Below are 27,660 nucleotides of genomic sequence, written 5' to 3' on the forward strand. Positions count from 1 at the left end.
TGTTTTGAGTGAACAGTTACTTCAAATTTTTTAAAGATTTTATTTATTTATTTGAGAGACAGCAAGAGAGAGAGAGCAAGAGAGAGAGAGCAAGTACACGGGCTGGGGGAGAGGCAGAGGCAGAGGGAGAAGCAGATTCCCCCCCAGTGGGAGCCCTGCATGGAGGAGCCTGACAAAGCTTGATCCCCAGACCCTGGGATCATGACCTGATGGAAAGTCAGACATTTTGGGGTATCTGGGGGGCTCAGTGGTTGAACATCTGCCTTAGGCTTAGGGTGTGACCCCAGAGTCCCAGGATAGAGTCCCACATAGGGGTCCCCGCAGAGGGCCTGCTTCTCCCTCTGCCTGTGTCTCTGCCTCTCTCTCTCTGTGTCTCTCACAATAACTAAATTTAAAAATCTTAAAAACAGAAAACACAGCCCCAGACGTTTAACCAACTGAGCCACAAGGCACCCCAAAAGTTGTTTTAATTTCTAAAGGCTTTCTTAGTAGTACTTACAGGAAGGAAAAATAGAAGTCCCCCAAATAGGGTGAAGGTTGAGAAATTTAGTAAGAAGAGGAGGGAAAACAGCACCAAACTGGCTCGGTTGTAGATGAATACATGTGCTATACGTGCACTGGACTAGACTTGGTGTCAGAAATTTGGAGTGTCGGAAGTTTAGGATGAGTCTCAGCTCAGCTGTCATGTTCTGCATAATGTTAGGCAGTTTGTTATATCTTTCAGAATCTTAGTTTCTTCAAGATTATGGATCTCAAAAGAAATGTTGCATGTACCGTGCTTGTAAAAGTAATTATTCCTTTTTCCTAATTTCCAAAAGAATCTTTGTTATTTTGTTTTCCTTTTTCTTTGTTACCCCTTGGATACAAAAACCTGTGAGGATTAACTATTTCCATAGAGACCGTCCAAAAATCTTGGTGGCATTATTTAGTTTAATGAAATTTAAAAGAAGTCCAAAAATCAGACGTCTGATATTTATTTTTATTTTTTAATTATTTTTTTATTGGAGTTCAATTTGCCAATATATAGTATATCACTCAGTGCCCATCCCATTACCCAGTCACCCCTACCCCCCGCCCACCTCCCCTTCCATGACCCCTTGTTCGTTTCCCAGAGTTAGGAGTCTCTCATGTTCTGTCTCCCTCTCTGATATTTCCCACTCATTTTCTCTCCTTTCCCCTTTATTCCCTTTCACTATTTTTTATATTCCCCAAATGAATGAGACCATATAATGTTTGTCCTTCTCTGACTTATTTCACTCAGCATCATACCATCCAGTTCCATCCACGTCGAAGCAAATGGTGAGTATTCATCCTTTCTAATGGCTGAGGAATATTCCATTGTATACATAGACCACATCTTTATCCATTCATCTTTCGATGGACACTGAGGCTCCTTCCACAGTTTGGCTCTTGTGGACATTGCTGCTATGAACATCGGGGTGCAGGTGTCCCGGTGTTTCATTGCATCTGTATCTTTGGGGTAAATCCCCAGCAGTGCAATTGCTGGGTCATAGGGCAGATCTATTTTTAACTCTTTGAGGAACCTCCACACAGTTTTCCAGAGTGGTTGCACCAGTTCACATTCCCACCAACAGTGCAAGAGGGTTCCCCTTTCTCCGCATCCTCTCCAACACTTGTTTCCTGTCATGTTAATTTTCCCTGTTCTCACTGGGGTGAGGTGGAATCTCATTGTGGTTTTGATGTATATTTCCCTGACGGCCAGTGATGCGGAGCATTTTCTCATGTGCATGTTGGCCATGTCTGTGTCTTCCTCTGTGAGATTTCTCTTCATGTCTTTTGCCCATTTCATGATTGGATTGTTTGTTTCTTTGCTGTTGAGTTTAATAAGTTCTTTTTTTTTTTTTTTAAATTTTTTTTTATTAATTTATGATAGTCACAGAGGGAGAGAGAGAGGCAGAGACACAGGCAGAGGGCGAAGCAGGCTCCATGCACCGGGAGCCTGATGTGGGACTCGATCTTGGGTCTCCAGGATCGCGCCCTGGGCCAAAGGCAGGCGCCAAACCGCTGCGCCACCCAGGGATCCCTAATAAGTTCTTTATAGATCTTGGATACTCGCCCTTTATCTGATAGGTCATTTGCAAATATCTTCTCCCATTCTGTAGGTTGTCCTTTACTTTTGTTGACTGTTTCTTTTGCTGTGTAGAAGCTTTTATCTTGATGAAGTCCCAATAGTTCATTTTTGCTTTTGTTTCCTTTGCCTTCATAGGTGGATCTTGCAAGAAGTTGCTGTGGCCAAGTTCAAAAAGGGTGTTTCCTGTGTTCTCCTCTAGGATTTTGATGGATTCTTGTCTCACATTTAGATCTTTCATCCATTTTGAGTTTATCTTTGTGTATGGTGCAAGAGAGTGGTCCAGTTTCATTCTTCTGCATGTGGATGTCCAATTTTCCCAGCACCATTTATTGAAGAGACTGTCTTTCGTCCAATGGATAGTCTTTCCTCCTTTATCGAATATTAGTTGACCATAAAGTTCAGGGTCCACTTCTGGATTCTCTATTCTGTTCCATTGATCTATGTGTCTGTTTTTGTGCCAGTACCACACTGTCTTGATGTTCACAGCTTTGTAGTACAACCTGAAATCTGGCATTGTGATGCCCCCAGCTCTTGTTTTCTTTTTTAATATTCCCTTGGCTATTCGGGGTCTTTTCTGATTCCACACAAATATTAAGATGATTTGTTCCAACTCTCTGAAGAAAGTCCATGGTATTTTGATAGGGATTGCATTAAATGTGTAAGTTGCCCTGGGTAGTGATATTTCTTTAATTTATTTATAAGATTAACAGTTGTTCTTGAGAAGCAATGAACTGCTTTCTTCTTTGGTTCCCATTATAGCTCTAGAAGATAATTATTTTTAATACACAGATGTCCATACCTGACTATGGCAAAAAAAAAAATCATAAAAGTTAAGCAAGGCAAGTTCTATGCATTTCCTTAAATTTTTGTATTCACTGTGGCATCTGACTTGCCATCATGTTTCAGTTAACTGCTCCATGCCAATATAGGAATCAGCTGACTTTTGCTTTTTTGCTTTTTGTTTTCCATATTATCTCAACAAACACTGACTAAATTAGTAATACTTTGATTCTTTTCAGTAATTCTTTGATTCTCTTTGATTCTGTTGGGTATTTGCTTAATATGTGTAAGGATCAAATATGATGATATATACAAAATAACTCTATCAATATTTAATATGTATATAGACAAAGATAATTATTACTATAGTAGAATTCTGAAAATAAAGAGTACCCTAGAATTCCTGTTTATTCTACTAGTCATCCAAAATATACCCCCCTCTAATGTCTGTCATTATTTCTTGTGAAATTCAAGAGTCCGTAAGACAACTCTCACTGAAATCACCTATGAGCTTGAGTATCCCCAAGATAACCCTCAGGTTTGCTGATTTGTTAGAAGAACTACCCGAACTCAACAAAGCCGTTTTACTCATGGTTATAGTTTATTACAGTAAAAGGATAAAGATCAAAGTTAGCCAAGGAAAAGGTGAATAAAGCAGAGTCGAGGACAGGTGCACAGTCTATTGTCCTTTCCCAGTGGAATGGGGCAGAGATCATTTACTTCTCCTTGCAAAGACATATGACAGTTTGCAGAGAGTATTGCCAACTATGCAAGGTCATCAAGTTTTAGTATTGAGAATTTTTATTGGGGTTCAGTCACGTTACACATGGTGGACCCCAGTCTCTGGTCCTTCCAGAGGCCAAATTGATGCCATGGCCTAAGGATACCAGGTAAACAAAGACATTCTCGTCAGACAGGACATTCTGACGCCTCCGCATCACCTCCCAGAAAGCAAGGGCGACGGCCAGCGCCCCCCTTGGACATTGTTGACTCTTTACTGTATGACTCTTGGGTCTGTGGTCATCACTTTGCTTCTAGGCTGCTGCGAAAACTGAAAGTCTCTCCCTGTTTCCCTTGTACTCCCTAAAATCCATTTTCCATAAAGAAGCCAGAAAGACTGTTAAAACATAAAGCAGGTCAGTTCCCTTCCTTGTTTAAAATGCTGTGTTAACTTTTCATTGCACGAAGCATAAATTCCAAACTCCTTTTCATGCCTACAAATTGGCCGTAATAATTCAGCGTGTGCCTCTGCGCTCACAGATGCTGCAATTCCCCCAGCTTCTTGGATGATTAACTTTTAAAAAATCCATCATATCTTACCTTGGATACTATGTCTTCAGGTGGCCTTTCTCTCATTGTGTCTGTAGTGGCTTTCTTCTCTAGTTGTTGTCGCACACATTACCACCTTCTATTATTTCCCTAACACTCATTATGAACTGATACTACACTATTTACTTTTTTAGTATCTGTCATTTTCTACTAGAATAAAGTGTCCTGGGAGCAGTAACGTCATCTTTTTCTTCGGCACAGTGGAACAGCTGTTGGCGCATAGCATCGACTTCAGTAAATATTTGTTAAATGGCTGGCTTGCTGACTGGTTCTTGTCCATTGATTTCTTGGCGTGGATCTATTTCCTTTCCTTTATGTAGCATTTCACAAAGACTATGTTTTAAACAACATCTTACACTCAGGTTACCTTTTAGTGGTACATTTGATTCTGCCAAATTATATTTGTCAAAATTGTAAAGGCCGTATTCATTTATACTCATTCATGTTACACATTCACTGAATTTTTGGAACCTAAATATCTAGACTGGCAATTAAAGGCTTCTATGGAGTTCAAATACTAAAATAAAGCATTGCTGCAGAGAAAGGATCATGATATGGGTTTTCAAACAGCATAGTTTCTTGTTTCTTTTTTCTTTTATTATTTTTTAAGATTTTATTTATTTATTTATGAGAGACCCAGGCAGAGGGAGAAGCAGGCTTCCTGTGGGGAGCCCGATGTGGGACTCGATCCCAGGACCTCGGGGTCACACCCTGAGCTGAAGGCGGATGCTCAACTGCTGAGCCTCCTAGGCATCCCCCAAATAGCAGACTTTCTTAATGAGTTTTCAAGATTTATTAAGAATTTTGTTTGGTTCAGCCTTGCTATTTCCTAGGGTGCTGTCTGCTTAGCTGCATATTCTCTCAGGATATTTAAAGTAACATCTTTAATAGCTGCCACAGGGTCACTCAAAGCAGAACAGAAGAGGGCCTTATTCTTTAGCTGGGTCCCTAGATGAGGAGTTTCAGAGCAGGAATGCTTCTTAGCAAGTGTCTAGACATGCATATTAGACTGCAGTCTGCCTTTTATGACAGTTGTAACATTCCATATGTCTTTTTTTTTTTTTAATTTTACTTATTTATTTGACAGAGCGGGAGAGAAAGAACACAGGCAGGGGGAGTGGGAGAAAGAGGGGAGGGGAGAAGCAGGCTCCTGAACAGAGAGCCCGACCTGGAGCTGCATCTCATGACCTTGGGATCATGACCTGAGCAGAAGGCTTAACGGACTGAACCACCCAGGCCCCCCTTCATCTGTCTTAACAAGTTTTTTTTTTCACTGTCAGTCAAGTGGATGCAGTAGATTTTCCCTACAAATATTATTTGTAAGCAGTAATTCACTGTAATCAACAGGTGAACAGCTCACTTTAAAAATCATCAATGGCATTTTAAGAGTTTATTGAGTTTTGAGAACTCAGGTTACCAGAATATATCTTATGCATTAATCACTGGTCTTGTGGATTCTAAAAAAACCCCCAAATTTAGTTCAATTAGCCAACTATTACAGGCTTATAAAATATATTTGCCTATATATAACCAATAATAACCAATAATTTAAAATAACCAATAATTTAAAATAAATGAAGGTGGTTTATATGTACTTTGGTCAACCCTTCTTATTAATGTAGAGTTGGGAGTCTATAAACAAATACATAGACAGGTTAAAATTCACAGTATGTTTTATTTATCATATTGTTATTCAAAGCTGATTTTTTTATTCTTGAGGTTCACAATTCCAGAATTATTAATTTAAAAACTCAAAATTGTTTTGTTATATTGGTTTCAAGACTTACTTTTCTGATAGACTCACAAATTCATAATTTCACTTAAATTTTAGCTATGTTTTTTTTTTTAGCTATGTTTTTACAATAAGCTATAGGCCTCTGAAAATTAGATCCTGCTCACACTCGATCATGCCACATTTTCCAAATATTATTTTTCTCCTTTCTCCCCAAACTGGCTTCTCTACAGTAGTGTCTTTTCTACAGCTGATTTCGTTATTATTTCAAGTTCCTTAGCTTAAAAAATGTTCTTTTCCTTTCCACTTCATGCTTTTCTCTTCCTCCATAGCTAAGAAATATTAGATCTTTTTCACACTGTCTTGTTTTTGTCCTTTACTTTCCAAGCTCCTGTTGCTCATCACAGTAAAGACCTAAAGTACCTGATATAATTCCCTCATTGGTTTCCCAGTTTATTGCTTGAATACTATTTTGCTCAAATATCTATGACCAACCTGACCCCCCTTTTATCTTTAGTTATTTTACCTTATCCATTTTTTAAAAGTCATTCTGTGCCCAACTGGGGGTTCTAACTCACAACCTTGTTATCAAGAGTTGCATGTCCTACCGACTGAGCCAGCCAGGAGCTCCAACAAGTCCTTTTTCTTTTTTTAAGTGAACTCTATGCCCAACTTGGGGCTTGAACTCACAACCCAAGAATTGCATACTCCGCTGACTGAGCCAGCCAGGCGCCCCTAATCCACCTCAATTTGAGATCCTCACTGTCATCCTCTACCTCCTCTCTCCTTATCGCTACCTCTCTACTGGGAGTCAGTGGCCCTTTGCCAAAGAAATGAGGAGGGCACAGCTCCTGTGATGCCCCAAAGCAGATAGGACTACTTCCAAGCCATGGTTGAGCAGGGCAGAAACCTGCTTATGGAATCACGTCTGCATCTGCAGATCTTAGGCCTGATACCCGGGGTGCAAATGGGTATGGCCCCCACCACTCCCCTGAACACGCTCCTGCCAGGTCCAGGGGTGGGTTCCTGGGTGAGAAGAGCTACCTCTGGACCACGGTAGAGTGAGGCTGGAGCCAGGTCCCCAACGGGCAAGGGTCCTCCTGGCTCATACCTGCCAACAGGTATTCCCCCCGGGGTCTGGGACTGCCTTCTCAGTCTCGGGTTCCACTGGGGTTTCCCAACCTCTTCCTTGGATGCCAAGGTCCCGAGAAGGCACTTTTAGTTTTGGATGGCTGCCCAATGGTTGTTTCCACGAGGGGACGAGGGCTGGGGGCTTCCCTTTCTATCATGTTGCTGACATCAGTTCATGCGTATGACTTCGAATACTGCAGCATGCCTGCTGTAATTTGTAGTTTTTATGGGGGAAAATTACATTTTCAAAAGAATGGGCCTCTCACCTGTAGCCTTGTATTTACAGTTTATACCATCTCTTTCAAAGTGTCATAGAAAGGATGAAAGATGCCGGAAGTTAGGAAGCTGGACACTTGCCTTCCTCTTCCCACTATTTATTTATTTATTTATTTATTTATTTATTTATTTATTTATTTATTTATGATAGTCACAGAGAGAGAGAGAGGCGGAGACACAGGCAGAGGGAGAAGCAGGCTCCATGCACCGGGAGCCCGATGTGGGATTCCATCCCGGGTCTCCAGGATCGCGCCCCGGGCCAAAGGCAGGCGCTAAACCGCTGCGCCACCCAGGGATCCCTCCTCCCACTTTTATTTTATTTTTTTTATTTTTATTTTTTTTTATGATAGTCATACAGAGAGAGAGAGAGAGAGAGAGAGAGAGGCAGAGACGCAGGCAGAGGGAGAAGCAGGCTCCATGCACCGGGAGCCTGACGTGGGATTCGATCCCGGGTCTCCAGGATCGCGCCCTGGGCCAAAGGCAGGCGCCAAACCGCTGCGCCACCCAGGGATCCCCCTCCTCCCACTTTTAAATGTGTACTTTCCCATGAGGGGGTAGAAGGGAAGAAAGGCACTTGTCCGAATGGGAAAGGCTGTACTGCGTGGGATAGGATTAGGCCCACCGCCACCTGGCTCGTCCCTCTTGGGCTGTGTGATGCTCGGGCCCTTCCCACCCAGGGGAAGGTCATCTGTCCCTTCCACTCTAATAGGATCTTCATGGCAGGACTGTGGTGAGGACGAGAATGAGGGCATGCAGCAGGAAGGCCCTCATTGGTTATAATTCTAATAATAATCATTATTACTGGGTCATAAAAATCTATATGGAATTAGGAAAAGTTAAAGATTTTGACTTTTTCATGTTGTACTTATATGTTTATTCAAGAAGAGCACTGACGAGCTCCAGCATCATATAGGCTATCAGCAGGATTTAGGGGACAGTACAAGACAGAATTTAATGGACTCTGAAACCCTTCCATCTTCCCTCCTGAACCTTCTCTTCCTCTTGTTTTTCTCACACGTACTTGGTACTCTCACGTTGCTCTTTGGCTAACTTCAGTTCATATCCCCTTTGAGACCTGCCATATTATTTTATTCTCCACTTTTATCCCATTAGTACGTAAGTTAGAATTCTCTTTTCCTGAAGAGTGTTGCCTGGCGATGTACCTCCTAGGTAAGAAGTAAGAAATAGTTAAGGTAAAGAGTAAAGAGGAACTTCTTCCTCCTTTCTGTATGGGAGAAGTGTATTTCAAGAGTGGACCTTTCTTAAATTTCTTGTTAAGATTTTATTTATTTGAGATACAGAGAGAGAGAGAGAGAGAGAGAGAGAGAGAGCAAGCCCTGGCACTTGAGCAAGTAGGCAGAGAGGCAAGAAGCAGAGAGAGAAGCGGGGAGCCCCACAGCTGGACAGGCCCTTGATCCCAGGACCCTGAGATCCTGACCTGAGCTGAGCGCAGACGCTTAACTGACTGAGCCAACGAGGTGCCCTATGGAGGATCCGGGGGAAGAGGAACAGCAAGACGAGATCAGAGAGGGAGCCAAGCCCTCAGAGACTCAATCACAGGAAACAAACTGAGGGTGGCTGGAGGGGAGGCGGGGGAGGGGGCGTCACTGGGGGCAGCATGTGATGCGCTGAGCACCGGCTCTTATAGAAGACTGATGAATCACCCACCTCTGCCTCTGAAACCAGTAATACGTTGTATGTTAATAATTAAATTTAAATAAAAATTTTAAAAACTGGACCTTGATAATTTATATAAATTACTAATTGGTGTATAAGTCTTAGAAGGAGGAGTGTCTTAGACTTTTAAAAATCTCTTCTGGATTCATTGTTCCCTTTTCCTCCATTTCAGTTGATTTATGTCTCTATTATCAAAAAAAATTCTTCCAGCGTATAATTATATCGGCAGTTTTTGTCTGCTTTTCACATTATTTTCAAGGCTTTCTTCTTGGTTCAAATGCCATAGTTTCATAGAGCTTGATCATTTTTATAAAAGGCAGTGATTTTTCTCCTGTTCTCTAATTCATTATAAAAATTCACCATGGTGGTCTAGGTGTTCATATTGCCTTGAAAAAATGCCTCTTTCCTTGAATCTCAAAGTTGTTTTTTTTTTTAAATACATAGTTCCTGATTTACCTGTCCAACTTTTAAATTTATGAGGTGCGATATTAGTTAGTTGCAGATCTTCTCTCATGGCTGGAAATTTTAAGATACTCTGTGAATCTTTTAAAATGAAAGGAGTAAGAGCTGTGAAGAGTAAAACAAATTCCAAAGCTCAGAATTTCAGACTTTAAAATATCAGCAAAATCAAGTGTTTTTTTTTTTTTTCTCTTTCACAAAACTGTGCTTTTTCTAAGGTGAATAAAGTGATGTTTTTCCCAAAGAATATATCTTTTCCAAACAGGTGATCAAGTGATATGGATTGGATACTACGGCTTAATGTATAACCTGGTGAAAATGTCATGGGAACTTCGGGGAGATGATGATCAGGATGGATTTAGAAACAAAATATGGCAAACAGTACGGAGAACAAAGGATCAGGAGAAAGATGGGCGAATCCACAATGCCATAAACATAGCTCAGGTGAGCTCAACGCCCAGGCATCACGTCGGACTTGTGTGGTTGGAAGCGCTTGTCCTCTCTTTCTGGGGGCCAGGGAAGGCCTGTGCTCGGGGAGGGTCAGCGACTCACAGCTGAGAGCAGGTGTTTAAAATTTAATACTGAAAAAAATAATAATCTTTTTTTTTTTAATTTTTATTTATTTATGATAGTCACAGAGAGAGAGAGAGAGAGAGAGAGGCAGAGACACAGACAGAGGGAGAAGCAGGCTCCATGCACCGGGAGCCTGATGTGGGATTCGATCCCCGGTCTCCAGGATCGCGCCCTGGGCCAAAGGCAGGCGCCAAACCTCTGCGCCACCCAGGGATCCCTGAAAAAAATAATAATAAGATAAATTTAATACTGATCTCCGTTTAGCTAAAGATAGGAGGGTCGGCAGTCCTCTGAGAAGCTTGAAGAGAGGGGGTGCTTTGGGGGAAGAGTAATGGTCCTGCTTTGGGTTTGTGCCTGAGAGACATATTAGGTATGCAAAGTTCCAGTTCGGGTCTATGCCGAAATTTTCCAGCTTGCTTTTTAGTGGTGAATTAATCCACTCTCCAAGTGTCTCAATTTGGATGATAAATTATTTGGTTATCTTGCTTGTAGGGTTTTCCTTCCAGCATTAGATAATATAAATCGCCATTCTAGATTCACTTACCACGACTCTTTTTCTCTACAGTTAAATATGTATTTTACAAGTTCTTGGTTTTTCTAGTTCTGGCTGAATGACTCCATATATTGTTTTTCCTCACGTTCAAAGAAAACCATTGTGAAATTAGCTATCCATTCTTCATGAAATGCAAATGTGATTTTTTCCAGAATGCTTTATCCATATGGTATCCTATGATATTTTAAAACTCTCACCAGTTTTTTTATTTTTTAAAAATTTTTCTATGTCTTATTTGGAGCTAGGTTAATTTGTTTGTTATCCTAAAGAAGACTTTTTTTTCCCTGTCACTGAAGTTTCTGGCTCTTTCTAGCTTTCACAGGCACAATTATCCCAACACTCTTAATATCCTGCTTTCTAATAATAATTAGAGATGTGAATTAATGTTAGCAAGTAAGAAGAGTAAATAATGAATTCAGTCTGCCTAATGGATTGCCAATGCATATGGGCGGGCCATTATTGCGACAGAGTGTCGACACTCTAGATTCTTAATAGAACCTTAAACTCCTTGATTTTTAATCATAAATCTGATTTGGAGTAATAATCTTTATGGAGGACTCTCTAAAAACATGCATTCCTTTTCTCTAGACATCTAATATTTTTTTATAGAGAAAGACAATTCAAGAGCTCTCCACTTGAACTACATTGGTTTAGATGCCACGGGCTTGAGTTTATGCAAACATGCCTCAGTTTTATTCTTGGTTGTGGACAGAACATGGAAAGAAAAAGAAAAAAAATAATTACTATTGTATCTATTAGGGTGATGACCACTATATCACCCAGTATCCCTTTTGTTGTGATGTAAGAAATAAATCTTCCTTATTTTCATGTGATCTCTGAACCTTACTTTGTATAAGCTGCTCAATAAAGTCTTAAAAATATGAGAGTCAAATCTTAGCTAGTTTCTAAATAGACGTAGAGGACAAAATGTATTCCTCTCAGCGAGTCATTTTATTTTCTCCTTTTTTCCCTTTTCTGTGAATTTTCAATCATTCATATTATTTTCTGGTTTTGCATCTATCTTTGTAGATCGCCACTTCACATCTCAGGCGGATTGTATACTGTGACCAAATAAATAAGCCAAATCAAATTTGCCATTTCTATAATTAGAATTCTATTCATGGGCCTGTTTTCAGGGCCAAACATCATTTGGTATAGGATAGTTTCTTTCTTCAAAATTTTAGGAAATACCTATAGATAGTTACATTTGAAATACGTAAGTCAGTTAATCAGACATAGAAAATATTTTTTAGCTACTAGGTCCAAGGAAAAACTCATTAATCAAGCAGTCAGGTCTGAAGAGACCTAGATGTGCTAGCTCTAGATGTGCTAATTAGTTTTTAATGCTTAGTGGGAAGACTTCTAAGGATGCTTTCATTCATTTTAAATAGTAAATGTGTGGGAAGGCAAGTTTTCCTCAGGAAAAAACATCTAAACTGTAAATTTCTTTTTTGTTTTTAAAGATTTTTTTTTATTGATTTATTTGAGAGAAAGAGCACACGGGAGAGGGAGGAAGGGCAGAGGGAGAGGAAGAAACAGACTCCCGCCTGAGCAGGGAGCCCAATCCCAGGACCCCAGGATCATGACCTGCGCCAAAGCAGACATTTAACTGACCGACTGAGCCACCCAGGGGCCCTTAAACTAGAAATTTCTAGAGGCAGCTGAATTAGTTTAAATATAGTACATATTTAACATAAGAAATACACTTATTTGCATTAGATAGATTAATTAAAAGATAAAATTCACTCTGGATCTGTATTAACTAAAAGATAGAGACATTGAGATTATTAAGTAACAAAATATGTAATTTATGAGTATAAATGATAGAGTGCCTAGCCACTGACTTTGAAATATCACTTAATTTAGTTTGAATTCCCTTATTTAATATTATAATACTACAGTATATACACTACGAAATTATATAAAAATTTCCACCAAATTCAGTAGAAAATGTGAAATAAATATGTACATATTGTGTCCTAGATCTATTTTGCTATGCTGAATTCCATGGAAGACACAAGGGAGTCCAAAAAATGACCTTTACACAATAATTTTTACTGTCTCATTCAGACGACAGAAGATTCAGAAGATGGAATATTATAGGGGCACCTGGGGGGCTCAGTCGGTTAAGCGTCTGCCTTCAGCTCAGGCCATGATCTCAGGGTTCTGGGGTCGAGTCCGTGTGGGCAGCCTCCCTCTCCTCGGCCCCTCCCTCTCCTTGTGCTCTCTCTCTCTTCTCTCAAATTAATACATAAAATCTTTTTTTAAAAAAAGAAGATGGGATATTATGTATATGGCCAGTCCCCTCAAAGTTCATGGCACACAGTGGGAGTTCAGGTAAATGTTTGGTCTCCGACTTTTTCCTTATATGAATGAGGAATATGTTGTTGTCATCTTTAAGTAGTACTTGAGCCGGAAACCTAAATGATGAGTCACGTTAAGTGACTCAAGGGAGCGGGGTCAGGGAGCGCGTCCCTTAGATAAGGAAAAGTTGTGAGTGGAGCAGAAATAAAAACACTGTAAGAAAAAGCCATTGGTTTTCTTCCTAGTTGAAGAAAAAGCTTTGGGTTGGGCAGTAGTAGGCATTACATTTGAAAGTTACGTCTGGGTTACTAAGTTTGTGTCTTAGGAACTTAGAAATGGATTCATAAAAATAGAGATGCTAAGTAAAACAATTAGTTTTGGGAGAAAATTTTTCTGATTGAATTTTAATAGGTGGGTACTTTGTGTATAGGTGAATCATGTATACACTTTCTTCTATCTTTTTAAAATAATGAGTTCCCGCTTTGGAACTTTTGATTCATTGTCAGAGTAATTGTCCCCAGTTTATTCATGACTCCCTATATTCATATCCTTGACGTGATTCCTTCTATACCCAAAACCTTGGCTTGACCACTTGACTTGATTGGAGTAATAAGGCAATACCAATGTTACCCAAGCGGAGATTTTACCTTTTTTACTTACAATATATTTATCTATGTTTAAGATTTTATTTGAGAGAAATAAAGTGAGAGAGAGAGAGAGAGCATAAGCCAGGGGATGCAGCAGGGTGAGGGGGAGAAGCAGACTTCCCACTGAGCTGGAGGTGAGGCTGGATCCCAGGACCCAGGGTCACGACCTGAGCCCAAGGCAAACACTCAGCCAGCTGAGCCACCCAGGTGCCCCCAAATGGAGATTTGGAAAATGCTTATGTATTAGGGCCTGCGCTCCCTTATTCTCTTGGAACACTGTGACTGCCCTGTGAACAAACCCAAGTTACCCAGTTGGAAGATGAGAGACAACACGGCACAGAGACAAGCCGTCATGGTTGACCCATGGCCCCCGCCCAAGATTCACCAGCTCCTCATGGATCAAACAGCTGCCTACAGGCACATGAATGAGCCCCCCTAAGGCCAGAGGAACCGTTCGGCTGTGCCCCCCTTGAATTGTTGACCTGTGCAACTGTGGGCTAAATCAATAGTTGTGCTAAACCACTTAAGTTTTAGGGTGACTTTTTGTTTTTGTTTTTGGCATAGTAAGAGAGTTGCAAAAGTGAGATTTTAGTCTGCTGAATTATTCAATATAAATGTTTTGTTTCTTTCACCTTTGTCATTTTTTAAAAGGCATTGGCAGTAATAGATTTGTTGAGCATTTACTGTGCGCCATGTGCTAAGTACTTTACATGCATGAATTATTTAATTCTCATAAAAACCATATGTTATTTGTATTTTCATGCTCTTGATTTTACAGATAAGGAATTTGAAACTTTAAATAAGGACATTTAAACTTTTCGAAAGGTGAAGCAACTTGTCCAGGAATACTGTCGGAAATTACATTAACATTTGATGAGGATGTAATAACATTTTTAATATTGTCCTATTTGCTATGATAATATTTTGCTTAAAATTTTGCATCCATATTGCGCACCTGGGTGGCTCAGTCAGTTAAGTGTCTGTCTGCCGTTGGCTCAGGTCATGATCTTGGGGTCCTGGGATCAAGCCCTGCATCAGGCTCTCTGTTCATTGGGGAGTCAGCTTCTCCCTCTCCCTCTCTCTCCTTCAAATAAATAAATAATAAAAATTTTTTTTTAAAAAGAAGATTCTGCATCCATGCTAATGAACACAATTGTTTCATATTTTTTTTTCTTACAATATTTTCTATAAGGTTTGCATCAAAGTTATGCTGGATTTATGGAATGAATTGGGAAGTGATTCTCTATTTTTTCCTAATTCCCTGGAAGAATTTTGTAGTATGGTCACAATTTCTTCCTTAAAAATTCTGTAGTATTGACACAAGAAGCCATTTGTCATGGATACTTACGGAAAGGTTAACATCCTTTCCATAAGTTCACTGATCAGTCCTTTGATCATCCTTTTTTTTTTTTTTTCTTTTCAGAGAGAGAGAGCAGCAGGGGAGAGGCAGAGGGAAAGGGAGAGAGAATCTTAAGCAGGCTGCACACACCCACAGCCCTGGAGCCCAGTGCAAGGCTCGATCTCAGGGACCTGAGCTCAAGAGTCCACTTAACCAACTGAGCCACCCAGGTACCCTGTGGAGTATTTTTACAGATGTATACCTTCCTAGACTTTAATTTTCCTTCCCTTGTTTTTTTTCCCCCTAGGAATTTCATCTACGATATTTTATGAAGTTGCTCACAATATCTTTCTATGATACCTCAGTGTATTTAGGATCTGACACGGTATTCTCTTCTTCATTCCTGACTCTTATTATTTTTGCTTCTGTTGTCCTTTTTAATCTATCATGCTAAGGGTTTAATCAACTTCTTTGTCTTTTAAAAGACAGCTCAATCAGTTAGGTATCGGACTCTTGATTTTGGCTTGGGTCATGATCTCAGGGTTGTGAGATGGAGCCCCGTCCAGTTCTGTGCTGAGCATGGAGTCTGCTCCAGAGTCTCTCTTCTTCCTCTGCCCCTCCCTCTACTCGTGCACATGCGCACTCGCTAAAATAAAGAAATCTTAAAAAAAAATAATTTGATTCTCTTGATACTGATATTCTCTATTGTTTTTCTAATCTCTTTAATATCTAATATTAGATTTATATTTCTTTCTACTAATTTCCTTGCATTCAATTTGTTGCTCCTTTTCCAAAATTACTGAACTGTATTCCTTGTCACTGACTTGTAGCATTTTTCTAATCTACGATTTTAATACTATTAATTTCTCTCTATTTTTTTAAAATTTTTTTATTTTAATTTTTATTTATTTATGATAGTCACAGAGAGAGAGAGAGGCAGAGACACAGGCAGAGGGAGAAGCAGGCTCCATGCACCGGGAGCCCGACGTGGGATTCGATCCTGGGTCTCCAGGATCGCGCCCTGGGCCAAAGGCAGGCGCCAAACGGCTGCGCCACCCAGGGATCCCTCTCTCTAACTATTAATACTATTATTTAATACTATTAATTTCTTCTCTAACACATTAACTTAGATGTATCCTGAAAGTTATGAAAAGTAATATTTTAATTATCATCCAATTCAAAAGAGTTTCTAACTTCTACTATTATTTCTATTTAAGCCACAGCTTACCCAAGTTCATGACTTAATATCCACACATATGGAAGTTTTGCTGTTATGTTTACAATTTTGATTTCTAGTTCAATTCTACTGTGTTCAGTGATGATGCTCTCATTATTATAAAATGTTCTTCTTTATAACAAGTGTACCTTTTGGTTATGAGTATAATCATATTAGCTTTCTTTCATGAGGAGTCTTTTGATCAGTGTTTGCATATTTATTCCCATCTTTTTATTTCAAGCTCTCTGAATCCTTATATGTTTAGCTCTTTGGAGAAGCAGTATTTTTTTTTATATTATTTATGATAGTCACACAGGGACAGTGAGAGAGAGAGAGGCAGAGACACAGGCAGAGGGAGAAGTAGGCTCTATGCACCGGGAGCCCAACGTGGGATTCGATCCCGGGTCTCCAGGATCGCGCCCTGGACCAAAGGCAGGTGCTAAACCGCTGCGCCACCCAGGGATCCCGGAGAAGCAGTATTTTTTAACCCAAAGATTATGGTCTTTAAATTTTGACCCTTATTGTATTTACATTTAAAATCATTATAGTATATTTGTGTTTATTTCTGTAGATTGTCATTTACCATTCTATTTGTACATCCTTTCCTTTTTCAAGTCTCATTTTGTGCCTCTTTTGGGAAGATTTTTTTATTATACAATTTCATCCCACCCCTTCTATCTATCTGTGATTACACCTTTTTCTTGTTACCCAAGATGTTACAAAGTGAATTCTTGTGTTATTGAAGTCTAATATAAATAAATTTAATATTTTCCTAGGCCTTAGACTCTTAAAATATTTTAACTCCATTTATTATTTTTTTTACTTAGATAATCTTCCTGTTGAAATTTTAATTGTGTGTGTATATGGATGTTGTTTGTGTGTGTATGTGTAGGTTTATAGATATCAATATATTATTATTTTAAGCTCAATATTCTTTAAATTTACCCACATATTTACATGTTTCTCTCCTTACTCTTTCTTCTTAAATCTCAGACCTTTTGCATGGAATTATTTTTCTTCTGCTCAAAGAAAACCCTTTCATATTCTTTTAGTATCTCCTGGTGGCTAACTCTGTCAATTTTCATTTACTTGTAAAGGTTTTTATTCAGTTTTATTGGCTAAGAATTCGGTGTTGGTATAGATAAGACAAAAAGCTAAGTGTCTAATCAGTTGCTCTGTTTATTCTTCTTCCAGGCAATGGGGTTCCTTGCATCATTTTTAGGACTTTAGTCATAAAGGTTTTTTTTTTTTTTCAGTTTATTATTAGTTCGTACCATTCTAATGTTAAATTGCATATTAACATATTCACAGTCGTTTAGGGAATAATAGTGGCTAAACTAACTCCTTTAAATTCCCCACACCTAATTATTCAAAGGACCAAGGTGATTAGCATCTATGCAGGTCTCAGTTTCTCTCTGTGTGGTCTCTGTGCTCTGTTCTTGTGTTACTCTGATGTGTGATCTTCTTTCCTAAATTCCACAGCTGATCTTTATTTCCCTTCATGCTTAATTTCTCTGACGAAAATAATATTGTCAGAGATCATTTATTTCAGATTTTATTTATTTCAGATTTTAAAAGCTGCCTTTTTAAGGAAGTTAATTGTGATACTGTAGAATAAGTTAAATAACTAAACAGATACCTGAATAAGACGAGAGCAAAATGATTTTAAAAGAATGAGCACATTCGATCTATAGATGTAATGCGTTACAGCAAATATGTTGATTGTATTAAAATCGTGCTTTCTTATCTGGAATAGTCTGAACACTTTCTATATAACTGATCTTTGAAGTATATTTAATTTTACAGTACAACATGAGCATGATAAAATCAAGGTTTCCTTTTTTTTCCTTCTTTGACACTACATCGGCAACACGTATTTACAGTAATAAAACTACAAAGGTTATTTATACCTAAACATTTTTAGTTTTCCTTAATAATTTACTAATTTCCAAATTCCACTGAACCACTTATATTACTAGCCTCTGATACTTCTTTAGGCAATGGGTTCTATGGTATAAAATGGGCAGAAGCTTTCTTTTATTTCTTTTACAAGTGGTTAAAACTCCAAGAGTTTTTTTTTTTTAACTCTAAGAGTTTTAACTTTAATAATAACTTAATAACTTTAATAACTCATGAGGTGCTCCCTCTCTGCTCAGTGTGAATAGAGGATACCCAAAAGAACAAAAACCGATGAAGGCTTGTGTCTCACATGCTTCCATCTAAAATCAAATATGTAGTCTACTCTTATTTCAGTTAATGCAAATGACTGTGTTTATAGGATAACCTTCATTTATTCTTTTCTTCCTAACACCTTGTTGCCAGAACCTTCACTCACATGAGGTAATCATCACATCACCGACACAGAGTGAAACATAGCCTTAATTATAAATCATCATACATTACAGTGGGAAGGATTTTTTTTCAGAAGGATTGAATATGCCTCCATGTTGATGGAATTAAGCAGAAATTTTCTTATTATACTTTAAACATAAATATGCAATTCATATGATAAACTATTGAATTTAATGAATAAAATTTTGTACTTAATACCTCAATTTATCTAATCCCTGGCAAATCTTTTACTGACTCTATTATGGAATCCTTCATGTCTTGCATGCTTTTTTTAATCCATGATAGCATTCTATCACCTATAATTCGGGTTTTATCTGTTCATGAAATTTGATGCTTAATGGAGGTTACAGGAGAGGTGAAATATTTAATAGCATGTTTGAAATGAAAAACAATTCTAAATAGATCCCTAAACATGAGCCCTTCATCTGACAAATTCAATATAAACCCAACTGTTGCCTGAGTACTTGGGAAAGAAATCAAAAACCGTCATATACTCATAGTGGCATAATAAACAAATGTTAATTGATGTGCTTTGTTTGAAATACTTCCAGGGAGACTTGCAATGAGCAAGGCTCTTCTGTACAGGCAATTCAGCAGCATATGTTGGCACATCTAGGAAAAGTCATCATGTATAAATGCTTTCTTCCATCTGGTATATGACCTAAAATATCAAAAAGAAAGATGTACAGCTAAAATGAATATGTGACTTTACTCGGAGTACCTTTGACTCTTCAAGTAACGCACTTCGTGGTTCACATTTCATGGTGGGATCTTTAAACTAAAATTTATTTTTATTCTTAATGATATTCCCATACTCCTAAGGCACTCTATAAAGCAGCAAAATAGAACAAACAACACTATTAGCCTCTATTCTCTCAGTATCTACCTCTCTCCTCCTCCACATATGGCTCTTTTTTGACATAAATGGAAACTCTGAGTGTAGAAAGGGAGATGTATTTTTGGAAGAGTACAGTCTCTTAAACACCGATAGAAGTATAATGTAACAGATACACTGTTTTAAGAGAACAAAACTATTTGTAGAACTTACAGTGCGCCAGGCTCCCTATGCTAAGTGTTTTACGTATATTAACTCATCTATACCCTGTAAGTCTCCCACCGCCACCGTCACCCACACAGATGGGAGTGTCTGAGCCTAAACACATTAAATAAGTGGCTAGGGGTGGATACCTCAACGAGTGAGCTTACCCAAAGGCTCTGCTATTTCCACTCTGCTGCGTCCTCGCTCCAAGATTAAATATGAACAAGGCACTAATATTTATTGAAGACTTTTTGTCTATCAGATACCGTGCTAGAAAATATATTCAGTTTTGTGTTTAACCTTTTTAATAAGACTATAAAGGAGAATATTTTGATCATCCCGTTTTAGGAATAAGGAAGCATGCTCAGAGACGTTAAATAACTTGTGCAAAAATCACACAACTGGAGAGACAGATATTCCCCTCTTAGCCCTTTTCTTAATCTACTACATCAGTTCTTCTTAGACTTTAAGACATATAGGACTGGGGCCTAAAATTGGATTTCTTCTTCTTCTTCTTTTTTTTTAGAAGGAAAGAAAAAAAATTTTTTTTTTTTTTAAGATTTATTTGTGAAAGGCACACAGAGAGAGGCAGAGACACAGAGGAAGAACAGTTTCCCAGCGGGGGGGGGGGGGGGGCAAGGAGGACTCGATCCCGGGACCCCGGGGTCACAACCTGTGCCCAAGGCAGACGCTCAACCACTGAGCCACCCAGGTGCCCCTGAAATTCTGTATTTCTAACATGCTCCCAAGTAGTGATGTGTGATGATGATCTAAGGATCACTATTTTAATAGGAGTTTCTCATGCTGTCCTCGGTTGTGAGATTTTGTAGCTCTTGTAGGAAATGATCTTTTGGGTCTACCAGTGACTCACTTCTATTTAAATTTTGAAATTTAAAGAATAAAACTGTCATTTTTTTCCTGCAAACAAGTTGAATCTTCCCAGCTCTAGGATCACTTGAGGAGACGTAGAGACACAACAGAGAGAGATAAGAGAAACAGAATTTGCTGTAAACTCTGTTGCAATGGCTGCCACCCTGTTACTTTCTTTTTTATTCTTTCATATCAAACAGAGTGTGAACTAGCTTACATGTTAATGTGTTTGTTACATTTCCTGAATTATTGATAGAAAATTAAAAACTCTGGAGAGGCTCTTATTTATTTACTTGCCATTTGCTACTACAACATAATGCCTTGGAGAATTTCCCTTTGTGCTGATTTGTTCATCTTCTTGCTAACCTACATGAATGTTGGTTTTTTGTTTGTTTTCTGTTTTTTGTTTTTTACCACCATTATGCCCGATACAAAAACAGCAGGGTGGGCATCTCTCCTCAACACGGCTAGAATATGTGTGTGAGAGAAATATTCTTTAACACCACTTCCCCAATTTTAATACTAGATTAGTAAAGTTAACATAAAAATTTAGCAATAGGCTTTTCTTAGTAAAAAATGTCAAGTTTCAATAATACCATAAGGAAAATTCTGAATTTTAAAGCCTACATTGGCATTGCTAAAAGATAGGGACAAAAATGATAAAAATGTAAGTAATGAATAATGTCAATAAATGGAGTTTGAGGTCATGTTTTACTGGTAGGCTAAGCCGTAGTAAATTCATGAATTTGGAATTTAATGTAAGGAATGGTCATTAATATGTTGTCTACTTCCAAGAAGTATAGATATATATTTATGTGTAGTTGGCCTTTGAGTCTCTGGATTATAACATTAGAATAATGGCTTTAAGAGAAGGAAGACTCTTTAAAAAAGAGATGACTATGGTAGTCTAATCATGATTCTGTTTCACAAATTTGCTAATAATGTAAAATCTAACAAAACTGTTTTCAGCCTTGCAGAGAGGCTGTAGCGAGTCTTCTCTGGGGCGACCTGCAAAGGCCGCAGCATTGGTGCTCTTAGTCTCAAGGAATTCCTCACAGAAACGGGTACTTGAGCTTCCCTCCACCTGTTAAGTTAACCCTCGCAAAACTCTGAGAGTGGTTATTATTGTCTCCATATCACGATTGGAAAACGTGACGGAACTGAACTAAACACAACACAGGCCTAGAGAGGTACCGTCTCCCGAAGTTTGCGTTCTCAACTAATCAAGGGAAAAGCCACAGCTGGTTTCAGATCCATTTGCAAAGTTCATATGATTTGCTGGTTCTTCCTCCAGGAAAGCAAACAAAATCTTTTCTAGATACGGCAAATATGCATTTGACTGATATTTGAGACTATTTCCCTTAGTTGAAGGCCTTGAACACTGATGGGGGAGAGAACTTGGCCTGGGCTTTCCATCAGTGAACCAGGAGATGCAGAAATGCCTTCATTTTGCTTCTTGGAAGAACTGGCGTCTGGATCTACAACTTATCTGTTAGGGGGAAGGAAGAAAGCAACGAGTAGCCAGAGGAGTCATGATGACAACACCGTCAGCGTCCTGTAATGTCCTGTGATGCAGGGTAACGTTGCATCTGGAAACACTGTGTTTTACCAGAAATTTACCAAAAATTATATTTGTTGGTTTATTCATTTACTCACATTTATTGATCCATCGCTCTTTTTTAAAAAAGATTTTATTTATTTCAGAGAGAGCTAGAGAACTTGAGAGAGAGTGAGCACGAGCAGGAGTAGGGGTGGTGGGGGAAGGGGCAGAGGGAGAAGGAGAAGCAGATTCTCCCACAGACCAGGGAGCCAGAGGCGGGGCTCTGTCCTGGGACCCTGAGATCATGACCCGAGCCAAAGGCAGGTCTTTAACCAGCTGAGCCACCCAGGTGCCCCTCATCCATCACTCTTACAATGGAAGAAGAGCTCATAGCAATGTACTTGTATAATACTACACATTATTATTGGTTTCGAAGTACATCTTCTTATAAAAAATTGAGCCGGGAAGGTAAGCGGGATAAATTGTATGGGTCCTGACCACCTTGCCTGCGCCAACCTGGCCTGGAGGTTGTCCATGCACCTGGCATCTGATGAGACTGCCCCATGGGTGCAAGTAGGAGGGGAGCCTGGGCATAGCTTTGGGGGCCAGATGCAGCCCGGGGCTGCTGCTTCTGGTGCGGCTCCTGCTCAAGCAGATTTATTCAAATCAAGCAACTGTTGTGATGCTTTCCAGTACCTCCTCCCGAATCTAGCTGCTCGCAGTCAACAGCCTATGTCTTTATGGTCTTATTATCTATCCTGGATATCTGGTCTTAGGAGGCTCAAGCCAACACCCATTTATAGGGTAGGCCTCCTTTATCAGCGGCTTCTCCGTCAGGGGTTTTAGTTACCTGTGGCCACCTGGGGTCTGGAAGCAGCTGATGCTCCCAACCAATCATGTAAATGCTGTCACCACACCTGCGTCCTTCACCTCCCTGCTCATCATGTAGGCGTTTTAACATCTCACATCATCTCATGAAGAACGGTGACTACGAGAGAGACATTTTGAGAGACAAAGAGAGGCCACATTCACTTATCTTTTATTGTGGAATTGTTATAATTGTTCCATTTTGTTATTGTTAACTTTTTATCTTTACTGTGCCTAATTTGTAATTTAAACCTGATTATAGGGAAAAACATAATACATATTGGGTTCCGTACTATCATGGTTTCAGGCATCCACTGAGGGTCTTGGAACGCATCCCTATGGATGAGGGGGGTTCTTTTTTCTAAATCCAATCCAGGGCACCTGGCTCAGCAGTTGAGCGCCTGCCTTGGGCTCACGGCATGACCCCCGGGGCCCTGGGATCGAGTTCCACATCGGATTCCCTGCATGGAGCCTGCTTCTCCCTCGGCCCGTGTCTCTACCTCTGTCTCTGTGTCTCTCATGAATAAATAACAATCTTTAAAAAAGATTTAAAAAATAAATTCTATCCAGATGGTGTGTAGACCTCCAGTGCAAGGAGGAAGAAACAGGTGTTCATTGAATCTGCTAATTCCATACCTTATTTTATTGACACAGAAAATGTGGAGGATCCCAAAATTGAATGGTTTGGAGAGCAGGTGAAGCGTTTGACTAAATGGTGAATCCCAATATTAAATCTGCTGGAGTTGCAAGTTTGTACTTGCAACAATGAACAATGAAGGGAAACGACATCCAAAATTAGTGAAGATGATTTTCTTAAATGTGGTTTAAGAAGTACAGGCACCTAGAATCTTACCTTAAAAATGAGAGTAGATTTTGTCTTCTCTAGAGAGAAAGGATGAGATGGGGAAGAGAATCAGGTTTCATTTGGTTCGGTAGGGCCGTAAGAGAACACACAAAGCTTGTAAGCTTCTATAGATGGTACGTTGGCAGGTGCGCCCAGGTGTGGCCGTGATGCCCTGATGCTTCAGCCGGGCGCATTTAAGGCCAAGATGCTCTGGATGCAGCTTTACGTTGTTAGGCTCTCACTGTTTCTCGAGAACTGAACTCTTGGCTTTCAGGCTCTGGATTAGACGTCGCATTGGCCTTTTTTCTGTAGTAACTGCCGTGTACCAGACAATAGGGATGGACTAAGTCTACCTCAAATCCAAGCATAATGGGTTAACTTTGCTTTAATCTTTATCACCTCTTTCTTTCCTTTCTTTCCTTTCTTTCCTCTTTCTTTTTTGTGCGGAGACCCGGGATCGATACCACCATTTCCTGGGCAACAAAAGCGTCCGGTTCATGTAGATAAAATGATTCCAAAAAAGTGCACTGACCTCCACTAATTTCAAAATGCTCTTTATTTCTGCATATGCTGAATACTTTTTACAATTTAGAAGATGATCTGTTTTGAAGGTAAAATCGACTCGCCTTGAAATTAAAAAGGCAAATATGTGAATCAAACGGTAAGTCAACTATCTGGGAAGTGAAGCATGGAATAATTTTTGTGCTTTTTTTGTAAACACTTTTTGAAGAAACTCTATGAATCAGAATAGCCTCATTTGGAACGCTTTCTGTTATCAGTCAATATTTTTAGATAGTTAGAGCCTGGCCCTAAGCCTAACGCGGGCTGAATTCTGGAAAGTTAAGTCTTTCACAGCTGCCTCGAGGCACAGAAACCTTTTAAAAATAGATATTCCTTAAAGTCTTTTGTTCCCATGGTTGCACACTGATGCTTACGTGTTCCAGTGTCTACTATCTCCGCGGTAGTCTTGATAACTAAGGTCATTTTTTTTAATCGTTAGCCATCTCCCCAGGAACCCACATTCAGCAGATCTTCAGCTACTGAGTGTGTGATTGAACCTGACCTTTTGTTTCCTACCTGAACGTCGTGCATCTATTTTGGGTTATATATTGTGTTTGGGTATTTATGCCTTTATTCACAGTAACTTCTTATGTTCTGGAATGGATTTGTATTGAACACAAACTGTAAATAAAACGAAATGGCTAAAAACCTGCAGGGACTGTAATTACCTTTTAACAGCTAAACCTGCAGGCTTTGAGGCATTAATTTCCTCAAAGTCACAGCAGCTATGAAGTGTCCTATACAGTTTCATTTCTTCACATTGAATGCTCTGTGATTTCAACCTAGTAAATAATCAAGATATGCAATAACTGGGAATAGTTTAAAATAATTGTTCTTTTGACTATATACTATAAACCTACATGTTTTTTGCATTTTACTCTTTCCCACCCCCAGAGCTTTCACAGTCCTCCCCACTTACTTACCTGCCTATTGCTATTTTTTTCATTGCTTTAACCCTTCATATTTTTTCAGTTTTTATCATGAGTTTGCTCTCATTTTTCCCCCACTATAATTTTGTCTAAATAATGCAATAGTCAGTTGTCAAACAGTAATTTGATTGAGCCACACCTGTTCTTGGAATCTTAAAGTTTAAGTTGGATGTTCATATGCAGAAAAACATTTTCTGTTCCTTAATTTTCTAACCATATGATCAAGAGGCACACAAAAAAGTGAAACTTGAGTGATTGGTATAAACTGCCTGAAGATGGGTAATATTGAATAGAAAAACGTAAAGATCTTAATGAAAGGGGACAGCATCCAATTTATTTACAAGAGAGAGTTCCTAACATGAACATATTGTGAACATTAAAAAAAAAAATGTGACACTTGAGCTTTTGGAACTTACATCTTCATTGATCACTACCAATTCTAGCAGGAAATAACATGCCTGTAGCCATTTCAAGAGAAGATGTAATGAAAAATAAGTCCTGATGGGGTGCCTGGGTGGCTCTGTTCCTTAAGCATCTGCCTTCGGGTCACGTCATGATCTCAGGGTCCTGGGGTCGAGTCCTGCATCGGGCTCCCTGCTCAGGGGGGAACCTGCCTCTCCCCCTTCCTCTGCTCCTCTCCCCCACTTGAACCACCATGCTCTCTCTCACTCACTCTCTTCTCTCAAATAATTTAAAAAATCAGTCATGGACATTGAAGATAAAAGAAATTTCAGAAAATAGCTCTTTCCTACAAAATTACTTAAATATTGAGGAATTTTTTTGTTAGTTTTTTTTTTTAAGATTAGAACATATTAAATTTAAGTCTGAGTCTTAGAACATCTTCAATGTGAGCCAAATACAAAGCCGCCCCCCCCCTTTTTTTTTTGCTTAGCACAAGTTGTGTTCAATAGACATTTTTTGGCTTCAAAGTTTAGATGATGCACAGAGAAATTTTGATTTAATGAAACCTGTACATTACTTCAACCAATTGCTTAATTTCCTAATAAATACTCTAAGTATGAAATTCATATGTGAGAACCATACAAATTTAAAATAGAAATTATATAATTAAGGGGTGCCTGGGTGGCACAGTCCAACCAGGTACAGTCTGACTCTTGGTTTCGGCTCAGGTGTGAGATGAAGCCTGGCAGTGGGCCTTGTGCTTAGTGCGAAGTCTGCTTGGGATTCTCTTTCCCTCTGTTCCCCCCCTTTTTTTCTCCCCCTACTAGTGCTTTCTCTCTCCCTCAATAAATTTCCTTTTTAAAAAGGATTTTAAAGTTTTTGAAATTTCAAGATGAGTTTTGTTCAGGCTTAATTGTTTATTTCATTAAAAACTTATAATTTTGGGGAATCTGCTTTTTTCCTTATAAAGGTTATTTTTATTTAGCAAGAAGAATGCAACATTAGTGCCTGCCTTCGGCCCAGGGCCTGATTCTGGAGTCCTGGAATCGAGTCCTGCATTGGGCTCCCTGCATGGAGCCTGCTTATGTCTCTTCTCTCTCTCTCTCCTTCTCTGTGTCTCTCATTAATAAATAAATAAAATCTTTAAAAAATGCAACATTAGAGAAGATGAATATACATTTATCTTTTATTTAAAAATCTATCATTTTCCCTCTCATCTATTTATTTCAACTGATTCCTTTTTCTTTTCTTTCAACAGGCTGAGTTAAATGACCCAACTGACCCCTTCACTAATCATAGTACAAAAGTCTCATCAAATGTTGGGGATGAAATTTTCTCTAAATATATAGGCTGGAGAATTGCCAGCGCTCTTTCCAAACTGTTCTTCTCTTCTGCCGATGCCCATCTTCTTCCTTTGAAAGGACCATCGAAAAAACAGGATTCGGTGAAATATCTGAAAAAGAAGGATTCCGTGAAGAAGAGAGTTCTACGTGTTACTGTAAGGTAAAGTGAAGCATTATTCAAAATAGTCCTGTTACATTACTCAGCAATTAGAAACGACAAATACCCACCATTTGCTTCAACGTGGATGGAACTAGAGGGTATTATGCTGAGTGAAATAAGTCAATCGGAGAAGGACAAATAGTGTATGTTCTTATTCATTTGGGGAATATAAATAATAGTGAAAGGGAATATAAAGAAGGGAAAAGAAATGTTGGGAAATATCAGGAAGGGAGACAGAACATAAAGACTCCTAACCCTGGGAAATGAACTAGGGGTGGTGGAAGGGGAGGAGGGCGGGTGTTGGAGGGGAATGGGTGACGGGCACTGAGGGGGACACTTGACGGGATGAGCACTGGGTGTTTTTCTGTATGTTGGTTAATTGAACACCAATAAAAATTAATTTAAAAAAAAATAGTCCTGTTATTCTAATACCCTGCATTTCAAAGTCACACAAATTATAAATAATCCTATGCCACGTTATTTAACTCAGTTTCTCTTTTCCAATTCGAATCTTGGCTTCAACAACTTGTAGCTCTTGTAGCATAGGCAAGCACTCTCTTCTAAGCAACTATTTCCTTGTGTTTAAGAATAAAGAAATATATATATGTGTATATATATATTGTATATAATAAATATAATCAACAA

At 39.0% G+C, this 27,660-nt stretch overlaps 1 protein-coding gene across 12 annotated transcripts in view; it reads left to right on the forward strand.

Moving 5' to 3' along the window:
- The window catches only part of TMEM232 (transmembrane protein 232), a 111,224-nt gene extending 84,103 nt beyond the window's left edge, over window positions 1-27,121 (forward strand). For 11 of the 12 annotated variants that reach the window (XM_041751984.1, XM_041751985.1, XM_041751995.1 and 8 more), the window contains 3 exons: window positions 9,742-9,920; window positions 15,200-15,277; window positions 26,771-27,121. In XM_041751984.1, the coding sequence (XP_041607918.1) occupies window positions 9,742-9,920; window positions 15,200-15,277; window positions 26,771-27,019 (506 nt within the window). In that variant the 3' untranslated portion in view covers window positions 27,020-27,121. The remainder of the gene's footprint in view (window positions 1-9,741; window positions 9,921-15,199; window positions 15,278-26,770) is intronic. The other variant, XM_041751994.1, reaches the window with a different exon arrangement.
- Window positions 27,122-27,660: the final 539 nt, after the last annotated feature.

Source organism: Vulpes lagopus, chromosome 4 (assembly GCF_018345385.1).
Source record: "Vulpes lagopus strain Blue_001 chromosome 4, ASM1834538v1, whole genome shotgun sequence".
In the NCBI taxonomy this organism is placed as follows: domain Eukaryota; kingdom Metazoa; phylum Chordata; class Mammalia; order Carnivora; family Canidae; genus Vulpes; species Vulpes lagopus.